Source organism: Mixophyes fleayi, chromosome 10, assembly GCF_038048845.1.
Source record: "Mixophyes fleayi isolate aMixFle1 chromosome 10, aMixFle1.hap1, whole genome shotgun sequence".
In the NCBI taxonomy this organism is placed as follows: Eukaryota; Metazoa; Chordata; class Amphibia; order Anura; family Limnodynastidae; genus Mixophyes; species Mixophyes fleayi.
In genome coordinates this window covers 25,461,128-25,478,176 of record NC_134411.1, presented here as the reverse complement: position 1 = coordinate 25,478,176, position 17,049 = coordinate 25,461,128, and the positions used below count along the sequence as shown (strand labels likewise).

General features: G+C 41.3%; 1 protein-coding gene across 1 annotated transcript in view; it reads right to left on the bottom strand.

The window, feature by feature from the left end:
* MYBPC3 (myosin binding protein C3) overlaps nt 1-4,040 on the bottom strand; it is an 89,404-nt gene extending 85,364 nt beyond the window's left edge. Inside the window, exons 1-2 of the mRNA XM_075188628.1 lie at nt 4,016-4,040; nt 232-492 (exon numbers count right to left, since the gene is read on the bottom strand). Of these exons, the coding sequence (XP_075044729.1) occupies nt 232-492; nt 4,016-4,040 (286 nt within the window). The remainder of the gene's footprint in view (nt 1-231; nt 493-4,015) is intronic.
* Between the last annotated feature and the right edge of the window lie 13,009 nt (nt 4,041-17,049).

Genomic DNA, 17,049 nt, shown 5'->3' with positions numbered 1-17,049 from the left:
TATGGAGGTCAAGCTTGCCTGATGAGGTGCATTTCAGGGAACCGTTGAAGGTTTGTAGATAGGGCAAAGTCTTGTTGTTATACAAGGAATGGAATTCCATAGGATTAAATGAAAATAATATGCACAAGAAAAACAATGCACATTTTTTATAATGAAATCAAATATATAGAATGTTACACAAAATATTAATTACTTATAATTAGCCCAAAAGAAAGTGATGTTGGGTCGTACCTGGCTCCTTCACTTTGAGCTCAAACTTCACCTTTGAGGTCCCAGCAATGACTGAATAGACCACCTCATCCTCTGCGCTAGCATTGGTGATGGTCAGTGAGTGGTTTTTGCCATCAACCTTGATGCTGTACTTGTCACTAGCGCTGATGTCTACATTATTTTTCTGCCACTTCACCTTAACGCCAGCTTTCTCAGTCTCAGCATCGAAGGTTATGGAACCACCGACCTGTACTTCGCCAGATTTTGGCTTCTTGGTAAAAGCTGTGTAGACAAGGCAGCAGAGAGCAGTGGAGTCATGCGATGTACAAATATTAAAAAGGTCCCTGTACCGACCGACTGACAAATACAGTATGTGCTTCTCCACCTCTTCCTTACGTCTACAAGGCTAATGCCTCAACCACTGTTATCTCTTCCAGCCCTAGCAGTTATCAATCAGGTTCTGATTGGCTGCCAAAGTTCAAGGCAGGACAGGAAGTGCGGTACTGGGAGTGCAATACCACGTGGATTAACTGCTAGGTTAGATGGGAAGAGAGTGGGCAAGGATATTTGACACCAGGTATGGGTCTGCATATTAGTCTTGGCACCAGATATGGCTGTGCATATTAGTATACTGGCCTCAGATATGGATCTACATATTAGTCTTGGCAAATTATATGGCTCTACATATTAGTTTTGGCATCAAGTATGGCTCTGCATATTAGTATACTGGCCTCAGATATGGTTCTACATACTAGTCTTGCCACCAGATATGGTTCTATATATTAGTCTTGGCACCAGATATGGCTCTACATATTAGTCTTGGCACCAGATATGGTTCTACATATTAGTCTTGGCACCAGATATGGTTCTACATATTAGTCTTGGCACCAGTTATGGTTCTACATATTAGTCTTGGCACCAGATATGGTTCTACATATTAGTCTTGGCACCAGTTATGGTTCTACATATTAGTCTTGGCACCAGATATGGTTCTACATATTAGTCTTGGCACCAGATATGGTTCTACGTATTAGCCTTGGCACCAGTGATGGCTCTACATACTAGTCTTGGCATCAGATATGAGTCTACATATTAGTCTAGGCACCAGATATGGGTCTACATATTAGTCTTGGCACCAGATATGGCTCTACATATTGCTCTTGGCTCCAAATATGAGCGCAACTAACAGGAGTTGCAAAGACAATAAAGAAGTGGAGTCGATGTGCAGAGAGCCCAAGGAGGAGGTGCGCAGTGTAGCCGGTGAGCAAAAGGTATAGGTAATGAGAATAGGAGGTAAGAGGGTCCTGCTCACTGGAGCTTACAATCTAAAGCGCAAGGGGCAGACCAACGGTTGATATATGGGGTGAGCCAATGTAATGTGATCCGAGGGCAAGGAGCAAGAGAGGGAGAGATGGAGGATGAAACAGTGAGGTATATCACACACATATATATATATATATATATATATATATATATATATATATATATATATATATATATATAGCACATTAGTCTTGACATCAGATATGGCCCTGCAAATTAGTCCTGCATATGGCTCAACACATTAATATTGGTGACGGATATGTGAGATGCAATGGTGGAAACTTTTGAGTATGGTTCTGATGATTTTATGTTAATACTGCAGCAGCTGCCTTAGAGCAAGAAATGTAAGTAACAAACAAACAAACAATTAGGGTGTTACGATGGGTGGTTTGTGTAATACAGCCGGCAATGTGGCTATTGGCCTGTGCGGTAGGTGCGTCAGTGAGACACGTAGACCCGTCGTTAAAATCCTAACAAACCAATCAACAGACGTGCCCAAGAGTGTGATGTGGGTTTTAATTTAATATAGTCCCAGCCTAGGTTTAAATAAAATAACCCTATGTTTGCATAGAAAAATCTGCTGTGAACGAAAGTTAGTGAATAACAGTTCATCTCCAGGGCTGTACAGAAGGCAAAGCATTGGGAGTCAGTATGCCCTAAATTTATAATTGTGCTTCTCATATGTTCATGACCTTCTATCCAACCCCATCCTTGACTAATTTTACTAGGAAAATTAAGTGGTTGGTAAAGATCAAGAAGCAAAAACAAAATAATAAAGGGACAGATGGATAAAGTAGAAAAATTACCTAAAAAAACCCACATTTTCATGCCGCCCCATGAAAAGGGCTGCCCTAAGCACATGTCTAGCTTGCCTATATGGCAAATGCAGCTGCATCCAAGGATCTTTTACTCTGTACCTATCTAATCATAGACATGTTGCAGGAAGGGGTGTTGGTCGGGGATATACAAGTTCAATTTGTGCTTAATTACTCATCTAGGGCAATTTATTCCCTGTACCTTGGGGCATTATGACAGGTAAACACTGCCATGTTCATTGGTCACGGACACGAGTTCGGATATTAAAGTGTCTCTAGGACCATGTGAAAGGGATTTATAATTGTGTATATACTGCAAATTTCAATGCACTGAAGTATAGCGCTTTGAGCTAAAAATGACTTAGGAAGGGTGCGGTAGGCTGCTATTACTGGGGTCTATTTATAAAGTGCTCACATTTACTACAGCCCAGTAGAAAAAGAGTACGTGCATGTGAAGCAAAGTGCCATATGACATATACACACCAGCCTGCTATCTAAAAATTAATAATACGGACTAAATAAGACTTGAACTCAACAAATGATAACTCAGCACATCATTGATAATTCTTCTATTTTAATTAAATAAATAACAGCATCAAACCGAGAGCCATTAAGGACTAGATTTACTAAGCTGCGGGTTTGAAAAAGTGGGGATGTTGCCTATAGCAACCAATCAAATTCTAGCTATCATTTTGTAGAAGGTACTAAATAAATGAAAGCTAGAATCTGATTGGTTGCTATAGGCAACATCCCCACTTTTTCAAACCCGCAGCTTAGTAAATCTAGCTCTAAGTGTCTAAACACAAATTTAGATACATTCAATAGATTAGTAGATAATGCACTACTGCTTTAGAAATATAACTCACAGTCTCCTTAATCAATCTCTGGGTTCTGCATTACTTGTGGCATGAATCGTCCAGACACTCAATAGAAAACCTCATAACATGATACACAATAGCTACAATAGCTACAAATATTAGTAAAAAATAAAATACACAGTAGAATTCCTTTTCAATCCATCTTATTTCTAGTTCATAATTCAAGAGGTTGCCCGTGATCAAATTTGCATTAGAAAAGAGCTTGGAAAATAAAATTTGAAACCCTAGGTAGATACATCTAGGAGTCAAAGAAGAAAGGTGCTCAATAGACCTGTAAAATACCCCCAAAAACGGATGGTCGACAGCAGTCAATAATCAAGTTCAATAACTTACTCACCCCTGTGTCTAGCCCAGAAAGCTTTTATTACTTAAACCAACACATTTATATAACAGTTCCATGATTCATCACACCTCATCTATCCATCTAATATTGGAACTAAATCCTTGCACTGATGATTAAATAAAATGCTGTTTGTAATAACATATTCATTCTATCATACTTGATGTACACATATACCTGTGAGATAGCTGAGATGACTACAGCTGCTGTAATGAAATACACCGGAATCTCACGGTTCATTAAACATAATCTGATTTCTCCAATCCAGCTCGTGGATACTTTTATACACCCTGCCTGAATGTCATCTGAAAGTCATTCATCCAACCGCCATCCAGACCAATGTGTCTAATCTCCATCCTGACCAGCTAGGGCTGTGTAATTTCACATGCATTATTTATTCCAGCTGTCCTTATTAATCACATTGTCACCTCCCCACTTATCCCATGTACCTGTTTTCTTAACAGGCTCAGGCATCCTTCCTTAACCTGGTAGAAACACCCAAAAGATGATTTCAAGTTGCAGCAGGATCAGCCCAGTCTGTGGTCGAGACTGGTATGAAGCTGCTGGGATTTGCAGACCCCTTAAAAAAGTAAGATAGGGAGAAACCCTGTGTGCTCCACCCCCCACACTCTCTCCTGTTGTCACGGTCCTGTCACCTTCTCAGCAGCAGACCTCACTTGACAGGACATATCAGCTGGGATAAATATAGCTAAGCTGCCAGTGCCTTGTTGTGTGACCTCTGGTCCAACTGGTTTTGCACTGTCCAACAAGTCTGCTTTCAATGCCAACCATTGTTCTCACCATGCCTGGCATTACTGGCCTGATGGCACCGGCACGGTCGGCACCCCCACAGATCTGTGTCCCAGTGCTGACCCGGAATCACTGTGGTCACCGGAGCATTCTGTGTCCTTGCTGACTGGAGTAGCAGCACTGAAAGCTTCTGTCACTCTGCAGCTGACCTTGCATACATGCAGAACATGTGCACAGTGTGTACAGACATTGCAAGGAGCCATAGCTGTGAGCGCGCCATTCTGTGGCACTGATGGACAGTTGAGCTCATGCCAGTCTGCACAGCATAAATTGTGCAAATTAGCATTACGCAGCATCATCATCACCATTTATTTATATAGCGCCACTGAATCCGCAGCGCTGTACAGAGAACTCATTCACATCAGTCCCTGCCCCATTGGAGCTTACAGTCTAAATTCCCTAATATAGACACACACACACACACACACACACACACAGACTAGGGTCAATTTTGATAGCAGCCAATTAACCTACCAGTATGTTTTTTGGAGTGTGGGAGGAAACCGGAGCACCCAGAGGAAACCCACGCAAACACGGGGAGAACATACAAACTCCACACAGATAAGGCCATGGTCGGGAATTGAACTCATGACCCCAGCGCTGTGAGGCAGAAGTGCTAACCACTGAGCCACCGTGCTGCCCCAAAGCATGCTGCAAAGAGAAGGCACACATATGCATCTGACCCTTGTACCTCCCTACGGTTTGAGAGTGGGGGAGGGAAGAGGGCGTGCAAACGCAGGTCAATAACAGTAAGGTCGCGTTCACGGTCAGATTCAGGCTTTGCCGTATTTATGAAAAAAGAAATACCAAACACAGTGTCGCCAGCACCAGCGCTCACAGCCTAGGCTGGTAACGATGACATCGGGGGAGCAAACAGTGTGGGGTCTATGAGCACTAGGCTATGACAGCCTGGGCTTGTGTGGTGTCCCCCTGCCATAATGTCAACCCCTCCCTAGTATGTTCAGTGCGGTGCTGAATTCCTAGGGGATCAGGCTGGCAAAAGAAAAGTGTCCCCCACCCTCCAGAAGAAACCAGCCCCTGTACCAGTATACACATGGCTGTCAGAACATGCCAGCACTTGTAGAACTATAAGTATCAGCATGTCCTGGCATCCAGGGACTACCGGGATCTGTAGTGTACCTTCAATAAAATACAGTAAAATAAACACACAGCACTCTATATTAAAAGTCCTCTATTCTACATAAAAACACATACACCCTGATTCACCAACTGATTTATTCAATTATGTTAAATTTGCGACTAATCCTGCATCAAGACTAGTGTATTTTGCATGCAACCAAGGGCACAATTACTGGGGTAGCGGGCATAGGTGCGCAGCGTAGGAAGAGGAGACTGCCGGCAGCTCTGTAAGGTAAGTGAGGGAAGGGGGACAAGGGTGTATTTACTTGGAAACCTTGGGGGCCCTTCAATATTTTGCTTTGGGACCCATACATTTTTAGTTATGCCCGCCTCTCCATTGTGACAATGAAAAATACAAACCAACATAAACAGATGTAGATGTAGCTAGTACTTGACTAAAGTGTGATTAGTAATTCCCTCTTACTAAGCTGCGGGAAGATAAACAGATCAGTCTAGAACACTGTTGGCTAACCTGTGACACTCCAGGTGTTGTGAAACTACAAGCCCCAGCATGCTTTGCCAGTAGATAACTAGCTAATAGCTGGCAAAGCATGCTGGGGCTTGTAGTTTCACAACACCTGGAGTGTCACAGGTTAGCCATCACTGGTCTAGAAGGAAGAGTGTAACACTGTCTACACACACCACAGTTTTATCATCTAGTACAATTACAGTACAACCAGATCTGTGGCCACGTGTTAAGGGCTAAATTGTACAGATCTGGTTCTGCCACATATTCAGATTGACCATTGACTTCATATATAAGTTAATGCGATCACTGACCAACCATATTGGTGTGTTACAATGGTACAACGATTTAACACTATTAAGTAATTTAATGGAATAGTAAATCTGCAATACATGTTGCCTTATTTAGAAGATATTCATTAACATTCACAAATGTGTAAATGTATCCATACATTGACAGAACTTGAGATGTCTGACATTCTATTTGCTATGTAAGCAAGTGAAAGCTATTGTTCTCTGATATCAGTCACTTTCTGCAAAAACAAAAAAGTTTTCTTCAATAGGATTATACACAATCAGGGCTGCCATCAGAAACTGTGGGTCACAGTACAAATTAAAAGGTGGGGCCCCTCTTCCCCTCCTCCGCAACCCGTGCCGCGATTCCCGGTGAATTGCAGCATTTGGCCCCGCCTCCTACTGTCAAATGAAGCGTTTACGTTATTACATCCCGGGGCGGGGCCAAAATGACGCAAATTTTTGGAGCCCCACCCCCATCACTTTTATTTAAATAAACAATGAAAAAATGTAGGGGTGATGAAATCACATCTTTGAGTCCCACTCACCCCCAATCTCAGGGGAGCTGGGAGAAGCTTGCCTTGCTGTCATTGTTGGGAGACCAGAAAGTCTCCTCTAATTCAAGAATCTCCCTGATATTCCAGGAGAGTAGGCAGCTTTTGTTTAGTGCATATGTTTGTACATAAGTAAATGAGCCCTAATGATTGACACAGGTCAGGATTTATACAAAGGCACACCTCTCAACTGTCCCGATTTCTTAAGGACAGTCTTGATCTTTTGACATATTTGTCCTGCATGTGGGACTGTTGGGGGAGGTAAGTAATGGGCAGCCTAGCGCTTAACAGCGCTATGCAGCCCTCTGGGGGCGTGGTGACACTCATGGTCATGCCCCCTGTCCCGCTGCCGGAGACAGACATGTTGGGACATATGGCAAAGGTCACATAGACCCGAGTCTAGATCTACAGTGTGGCTGTGGAGGCAGACAAGCAGTTTCCCTTGTGCACAATAACTACAGCAGTTCAAAGTACCTTGAAATTGACAGACTTATACCATACTTATCTACTTTTAATACCTCACCCCTGGATCAAGTACGTTCATGACTGATGAAGAGTATATAAATAATCTATTATTTTATATATGAACATAACATATAACAGATTCAACCACAATTGAATGAGCACACTGACTAGGAACAAAACCATCCTTCCGCCCACTAGAAACATGGCTTGTGAATACTTGTAAAACCAGTCTTCATTTGGTCTGTAATTAACATATGTAAGACTGTGGTCTGGTTCCTGTGGAAGGTAGTCTCTGCCCACAAGAGGGGGTTTACACTTACACAAGGAGAAACTGCTCTTTGTGAGCTACTCACAGCCTGACCAGACATGCGGCCATATCAGGGAAGTAAGTTCCCTGTCTAGTAGGAATGATGGAATTTTTTGAATGGAATGAATAAAGGTGAGTGTGAGCTGGAAACATAAATGTTATAAATGTTGTAATGTGTTGTGGAATGGAAGACGGTCGAATCTGGATGCTTACGTGTAGAGTAAATGAGAATGAATGATCATTTGGCGTTAGTAATATGGACATTTATTTGAAGGTACAGTTGGTAAATGTGAGCGGAATTAAGTTTAGTGCAAGAGTTATTTCGAGATTGTGTTGGTTTTAAAGGTTAGACCTTGTTTGGTATGGATAGTGTTAACTGCATGCCTTGTAATAATGTTGCAATGCTGTGTAGATATAACATACGTAATGGTATGGTGTTCATCTGATTTGTATGTGATTGTATAGTCTAATAAGAACTGGGCCCTGTTGCTATGAAAGTTGCATTTGGCAGTAAATTAGGCCATCACAAACACGTGTTATTAAGATGGCTGACAATGTGTTGACTCCTGTAATGCTGTATAATTCTTGGGATTCCTGTTGTGTTTGGGATGGATTGTTGGTTTAAATGGAGGCATTTGTGTTATACATGGTTCTGTGTTGGTTAAGTTTTGGTCATGGAAGCATTGGTGGTTTGTGGCTCTGAGTCTCTGAGGAGGTTGGGATTTGGATCCATGGAGGGTGATTGGATGGTTCAGGAAGTGGTCAGATTGTTAAATATAACGTTTTGTCGGACTGTTGGTTTAAAGTGTAGTTTGTGGCTCTGAATCTCTGAAATAAGGTGGTTGAAATGCCATGTATTTAGAGCCGAGTTCAGACAATGGAGAGGATGGATCTGGTGTCTGGCAGGCCCGTAGAATGGCTGCCATCTAGAGAAACTCATGTGAAGGGAATATGGAAAGTGAATAATGGCTGTTGAACTTTGAATGAGATAAGTGAAATGAAACGAAAGTGTGGTAGAGTATGTGAGAATATTTGGAAGGCTAACATGTGTACATGATTGTCTGTGTGGTATTCCTCCCCCATAGGTCTCCCCCTGTACAGATACAATGCATTCACACACCTGGCACAATAGGTATAGCTTAAAACACACACACACACACACACACATACACACACACACACACACACCTTTAGACAATAGTTAGTCAAAACACACACACAATGACTTGTATATTTATATTACAGGCAATAAATGTAATATATGGCACCAAAATCTATACTTTGTGTAAAATATTGTTACGCTGTTTACTGTTTCATAATATATACATAAGTTTCACAATTAGAATGTTAATAATACAACACACTTTGAATGAAGTTATATCTTGCCTGTGGTTATTCTTGAAGATATGAGCATAAGCTATTATATGAATATTGATCCTGTGGATTTAAGTGAAAATAGGAATAATATTTCTTAGGTTAAATCATAAATACCTTTGCGAGGAGTTGGTTGACGGTAATAGTCATATATAATGGTATCATATGGTCATCCATACATTTGCCAGATTACTAAGGAGATTAAAACCCATAATAAACGTAGAAATCCTTTTGCAATGACAATGGGATTATCACGGCTGGTCCCCTGCAGCGCAATGCTTCAATTCGTCTCATCCCATCATGATGACGCAATTTGCAGAAAATCTTACCATCAAGGCCCTGCCCACTTCACATGATGATTTAACGGGAGTCCGGGAGAACTCCCCGATAGTACGGGAGAATAGGCAAGTATGACTCATATGTAACATAAATAATCACTTCCACAATGCTTAGAAAATGAGCCCTTTATAATGCAGATGTTACCTTTGTACTCTACACTGCCCAGATCAGGAAGCCAATCACCTACTGTATCAGTGACATGGTGACAGCTACCAGGAACTCTTGAAGATTATCTGAGTTCACATTCTTTGCTGTCCTTTGTGACCTTCATAACTCTGGGATCTGACACTGAACTCTGAATAAACAGAATGATGTACAAGAGTGACTGTCAGGAACAGATTAATGCTGAGCTCCTAGCATGTATTATTATTATTATTGTTTGCCTTTCTCGTAAGTAAGTATGAAGTCAGTGACAGTGACAAATGCTGGCATTGTCATGAGCAGTATGTGCACTGAGAAGTTTGGGACAGAGGCACAGATAATACACTGTGTGATTAGTAATGTGTTTTGCTTGCACCGATTTGTAGATTTTTCTGGTGCTTATACAGATTACGCAGTTTACAGAAGAGGTTACACTTTAGTATGTTAACATAACTTGCCAGCCACATTGGTCATTGTTCTGCTCAGAGGGAATTTTATTTGCAAGCTTGGGAGATTATAAAATTTGGCATTGATCCCTTGCTTTGATCTGTGACTTAATAAGGGATTGTCAAAGAGTTCTCTGTCAGCGAGGAGCGGTTTGCTGTATGATGCTGCTGTGGGAGATAAAGGGGACTGTGGGCCCTGCGTTGCCCTCCCTACGCCCAAAGCAGTGACAGATGGTGCCATATTTCTGGTGCTCTCTTAGGGGCAATAAGTGGACTCTAAAGAGAGCACAGGGGATATGATGCTGGCACTGTGTCAGAGCCGTCGTTATCTTCTGCAAGGGCACCATATATCATTAAAGATGGGCCCACTCATTTTTTTATAAGGTCTGTGCTGCATTTTTTGAATCTTCTGACACCATGGGGTAAATGTATCATCATCCGATTTTTTTCAACCTGCCGGAAATCGGCGACTTTGCAGATAAAATTTAAAGCGGCGATGGCTTGTAAAGGCAACTTTGCCTTTACAAGCCATCGCCGCTTAAAATTTTCAATGCAAAGTCGCCGATTTCTGGCAAGTTGAAAAAATCGGAGGATGATACATTCACCCCCATATCTTTAAATGGGGTTACTTTACCCATTGCTATAAAAGTTGAGCCAAACTCAGAACTGTTCATTATAAATGTGCTGTTCTTATCTAAATGTGCTTTGTATGTCCTGCCAATGACTCCTTAAACCAAGGTCTTTCCTGTTTTGTTATCGGTCCTCTTGCATTGTTGTTTGCTGGTTCTGACCAATTAAAATAAAGAGTTTAAAAATAAATGGGTTTACTGGCTCAGAATAGTACACCTTGAAAGAGGTGCCCAGGAGATGAGGACTACGTACCTGCTCACCATTGCCGGACGGGTAAGTTCTTGGCACCCTCCGGCCCTGGACCAAGGGAATCTGTAAAGATTTGCTGCCCGCAAGCATCAATAAGCCTGGATTAACTGAATGTCTTTCCTTGGACCACTTTTTATAGGCACTAACCACTGCATACCGAGAACACCCCAGAGCACCCGCCGTTTTGGCCCAGTCGTCTAGCCATCACGATTTGGCCCTTGTCAAAGTCGCTCAAAGTCGCTCAGATCCTTACACTTGCCCATTTTTCCTGCTTCCAACACATCAAATTCAAGAACTGACTGTTCACTTGCTGCCTATTATATCCCACCCATATTTAAGTAGGTCTAGTAGTTTGTGAGAGGGATTGTGTCTATGTCTGTTGCCAGATGTTGAAACAATCGAGATGGTGAACTTCAATCAAGGAGAACCACGCTTTGTGGCGTTCGCTCCTGGTTTTGCCTGGTTTTTGGTCAAAGAGATGACCCCTATTGGCCTGTGTGGTCATTTTTGAACCACATTAAAATGTTCTACTTACATTGTAAGCAAGCAGCCAGTTCTTTTCCAATTTGGCCAACTATGTGAGTGTTCTAATTGGACAATGATCTCATTAGTCAGGTCTAGTAGCATGATCTATCCTGTTGTTATGGAACTACAATTCCCGCTCTCTGCCAGCGGCTTGCTGGATCTTATAGTTCCACAAATTCCTCTCTTTCCAATTGGTAGCGAATGTTTGGGACAAAAGATGTGAAGTTCTTGGTATTCAAAGATTGGGAACAGGAACAACATTGGTGGGGAATGTTAATAGAGCTAGTGGTGGTGAATATTTGGGACATGTAGTGGGTAGTGATGGTGAATGTCGAGTACACATTATGTTGGGATACTAATTTGATAGAGATGGAGTTGGTTAATGTTTGGGGCAGGAGATTAGGAGTTAATAGTGTTGAATATTTGGGGCAAGCAGTGAGTAGTAGTGATGACTGTTTTGGTCAAGAGATGAGAAGCTAGTCATATTGAATATTTTTGACATTTAGTGGTATAGTGGTGGTAAATTGAGAGGAAGTGGAGATTGGAGTGGTGATTTTTTGGTACAGGAAATATGAAGATAATTGTGGAGAATGTTTGGGATAAGATATGTTAAGATTGTGATGATGATTGTTTAGGACAGAAGAATATGGAGATAATGGTGGAGAATGTTTGGGACAAGATATGTTGAGATTGTGGTGGGGATTGTTTGAGATAGGATATGTGGATATATTGGTAGCAAATATTTAAGACAGATGTAGACAATACATAGAACAGGCGTATGTAGTTGTAGTGAATGCTTTGGGCATGTAATTATAAATTAAGATCTATGTCCAATTTAGTCACACATGGCAAGATCCTGTTAAGCACAAATAGTGCAGGAGAGCATTAAACAACCCTATTGGTTTTCAGTTTCCCAGCATGAGACCTAGTTAAAGTGGCATCTGCTGGAGAATTATTTAATGCCCTTGCATTGGAAGTCTATTTAACAGGTATTGTGACATCCTGAGATGACAAGTAAAGATTAAAATCATTAAAACAAATTCTTTATTCTTTCAATAAAGCCTTTTTCCAATACGATTTTTTTTTTTTATTCTTTTTATATTTTTTTTATCTATTTTTACAATTTTTTTATTGCTATTAAAAAAGCCCTACCATGGCAGGCAGGAGGTGGCAAGGGACAATAAAAAAAAATTAGCCTTAACACCGCTAAATGAGACCTATTCATAAACAGGCTCCATAGAGAGAGTTGGTAGTAAAGGCTTGGAGCTGGAGACATGGGGTTAGAGTTACTAAAGCTCCTAAAAAGGAAAGGTGAAGGCATTGCTCATGGCAGCCAATCAGATTCTAGCTATCATTCTCTAGCCTGTACTAGATAAATGTTATCTAGAATCTGATTGGTTGCTATGGGTAACACCTCCACTTTTCCTTTTTAGACATTTTAGTACATCTACAACATGGAGTTGTGGTAAATGTTTAAGGCAAGCAATAGTAGTGGTAAATGTTTAAAGCAAGCAATAGTAGTAGTAAATGTTTAGGTCTGGAAATGGAGAATCAATGTTTTAATTAGAGATGCTCAGGCTCGGTTTCCCGAGAACCGAATATACCCGAACTTAGCAGATCCGAGTACTGAGCCCAGTCAGCTCGGTACGTTCGCGCTTTTTCAGATTTGAAACCGAGGCAAAATGTCATTGTGACGTCGTTGGATCTTGGATCTCGCGATTTTTGGATTACTTTTTAAGATCCAACATAACACATAACGGTGGGTGGGAGGGCGGACCCCCATTTTTCTTTTCTGCCACTGCTGTGTGCCAATGTGTCCTAGATGTGCTAGGAACTGCCGTGTGTTTGTGCCATTGCTGTGTCGCTTACCATCCAGCCAGGTCACTGCAGTATTTGTCCGAAAGTGTATGAAAATAATATTGTGATCTGTGAGGTGATCAAAATTGACTGCAAATGACTTGAAGTTAGTGTTATTGAGGTTAATAATAATGTAGGAACAAAAAAAGAGGAAAATTATGTGATTTTAGCATATTTTAGGATTTTTCCTAAAATATCCAAAACCAAAACACACGAGAGCGGTTTTGACAAAACCAAAACACGAAGCTAATCCAGATCCAAACCAAAACCAGTTCACGGGGGTCATTGAGCATCTCTAGTTTTAATGTTAGGGCAGGAAGGTATATATACATGAAATATGAAGTAAATCAGTGATTGTTTTTCCTTTTACAACACTAAGGATCATAGTCTGTAAGCAGAGCCCTAAAACATCTGATCACCTCCACCCCAATTGTGTCATTATCAGTTCCCCCATGAAAAGTTTTGCCCAAATATAGTATTTGGGTCCAGTTACATATGTAGTAAAACAGTTAATAGTAAAACGACGCAGGTCTACCAAGTACAACCTTTCATGAATTCTAAATGTGTAGCGTTGAGCAAAACCCCCCAGTGAGGCAGTTCTCAATTAACTCACAGGAGGAAAAAAAAATTCCTTCTATACCCCCAAAATAGCAGTTGGATGAATTCCCTGGATCAATCACCCCCATGATGTCATATACTAAATATAGCCACAGATGCCATTTTAGGGCCTGATGCTGAATTAGGAGCAAAGCAAAAAAACAGGAGTGAATTTGTTATTACAGAAACCATGCTGCAAGGAGTGCAATTTAACTATTTTTTTTGTATTTATTTTTTTGCACATAGGGAACATACCGGCTGATTTTGCATATAGCACACAAATACTCGGCACCTCTATTTTTCCAGCAAGATTTAAGAGATTTGAGCTAATACACGCCCCTCTCCCAACTTTCAATCTGTCTGTACGTTATAAATTTGTCCCCACATGGTTTTGCCAATGTGTAAAATTATACTTTGTAGTTCTGTTTAATCCTGACTCTAAATGATGCCCTCATTGTGTTGATGTGTTTATCTGTACAATGTGTTCACATTATTGCTATTTATAGATATACCACATGCTTCTCCACTCGCTTACACCAATATAACTATTTTCTTCCAAATTCTTTTCAGAGATGGTGGCTCAGTGGTTAGCACTTCTGCCTTACAGCACTGGGGTCATGAGTTCAATTCCCGACCATGGCCTTATCTGTGAGGAGTTTCTATGTTCTCCCCATGTTTGTGTGGGTTTCCTCTGGGTGCTCCCGTTTCCTCCCACACTCCAAAAAAACAAAAACATACTTATAGGTTAATTGGCTGCTAACAAATTGACCCTAGTCTGTGTGTCTGTCTGTGTATATATGTGTGTGTGTGTTAGGGAATTTAGACTGTAAGCCCCAATGGGGCAGGGACTAATGTGCGTGAGTTCTCTGTACAGCGCTGCGGAATTAGTGCCGCTATATAAAATAAATGATGATGATGATGAGATGTTAACAATCTGATAAGTGATTACGTTATATTAAAAACACTTGTTACATCTTATATGCTGAATATTATAGAAAGATAATTATCTGCCAAACTCTGGCAGACTTACCCTATGCAGGTAATTATCGTAGGTCACATATACTAAGGCTGGGTACACAATACAGGGTTTTCATTCGGTTATCTGGCCAATCACACAATAAACGACATTCGGCCCGATATCACATTAGTGTGTACGCTCCAACGATGAACGATTGTGGTTCTAAAGTACATCATATCGTTTCATTTAATTTTTAAACTGGACTAAAAATGTCGTTCGATGATGGAACAATATCGTTCCAGTTCTGTGGTGTGTACGCACTCAGGACGGCAGTGTCCATAGATCTCTATGGAGTGTGCAGAGTCAGGATCTTTTCAGCTGATGGTTATGACAGATGACGAGCACAGATCTGAAGGTAAATCTTGTAAAATGTGTTTAGTGTGTACACATAAATCGGCTGCTGATCGGGACTTTTTTTTTTACCTTTTGTCGTTTTCTGTAGTGTGTAACCAGCCTAACTGGATTTAAAGTGCTTTCATGGGTTGTAAAGTATACCCACCAACCAGATGTCAGATTTTATTCGTCTGACTACACTAAACTGCTAACATCTACTCTATGAATTGCTGTTATGTGTTAAAACACTTCTATTTTGCACCATCTTAATATTTAAGCACCTAACTGTAAATTATACATAGGATGCTTCTGTTTATTTCCCACCAAGAGTTTGCAGCAGTAATCTCCAGCTGTCATGGACTATATAGGGCCTGATATAGAGATGAATGTAACTTGCACTTTCCAGAAGAGCTTTATATGGGGAAATGTCCATTTCCAGGACTGTACTAAAGTCATTCAAGTCATAAAAACCGTACGAATGTCCCCTCACTCTCATGGTTTATCTCATACATAAATAAGGCTAAACTGAGTAGCGTTTTAGAAAAATGTAAATGAATAAAGAGGGTTATTCTACAGTGTCAGTGGAAGTGATGTTCTCATCCTTTCAGTCATAAGCATTTTCCAAAACAGGAATATGGGTGATGTGAGTGTCACTTGTCTTTGTTGGCACAAGACCCTTTCTCATGTTTCATACAGGGCGCTGCTGTTCGTGCAGGGTGGCAAAATAATGTTATATTCAGAAGCCAGTCAGTAATATCTAGGAGCCAGCAGGGTCTACTGAACAGCCAGGGAAGATGTGCAGCTATTGACATGAGCAAAAAGTACTCCTGAATGTCGAGCGTCAGCAGTCATTTTTTGGTACATTAAATACCTAACACCTATTATTTTTCCATCCCTTTCTTAGTGTAAATATGAACAGTACAGTTGCCTTGTGTCATTGCTCACTGGCACAGTAAATTGTTAAGCTCAAAAGCTTGTACACACAGGAATTAGATAGTTTAGTTTACTTCTTTTTTTTTGTAGGTGAACGGAGGAGAGATGGACCCTCGCATAAGGATAATGGCACGGTGTCTTTACAAACTGGATGACAGAACCGGGAGAGGAACAAGAAGAACATACTCTATTTCCCCCCAATCTTATGGAGTCATCTCACTTGCCATTGGCTGTGTGCACCATACCTGTATCACTTTACAGAGATCACCTGTCAAGAAGGGACTGGAGGGGAGACAGAATCCTCTGTGGTTGCAGCAATGGAACAATATTCGTTGGAATTGATTTTCTGGACTTCAGTGCTGCTGGGGAATGTCAGGGCCATTTGGGCCTGCTGCAGTGACTGTCGACAAGGCCGGACATGCCACATCTAACTTCTCAGGATAAGTCACTTCTCACAGCTTGCCCTCCGCTACCATTCTTCTGTCTTGCTTGGGCTCTCCAAGGGAAGTCTCCCTCTAGTGTCCTGTATTGCCTAGCAACCTGTTCCGGCGGCTCTGTGCATGAGCAGACTTTCTGAAGCTTCGTCTGATGTCATCAAGATGCACCTGACAGGTACTATAAAAAGGACCTATCTTCATGCAAACATTGATAGGTAATTGTGCTAACTTTATCCAGCCTCTGTGTATGTGCTTTTGTTCAGTGTACTGACCTGGCTCTTGGATTTCTGGACTTACTGCAGCTTAAGCCTTTGGCACTTTGCTTGCTTACTATCATTATGCTGTGTAACGACTTAGCTCTGCACCATTGGACTCGCTGCTGTTTAACCCCTTGGCACTTGCTTATTTATTGCTACACCTTGTGCCGACCCGGCCAGATCGATGAACTGTGCTGTTGTGAACTTGGAAGCTTAGTTCTATTTGTTGTCTTCATGTCTGCATTATCCATCTTCATCAGGAACTACACTTCTGGATTTCTTCCTCTTGGCAGCACTCCAGACCCACCTTCC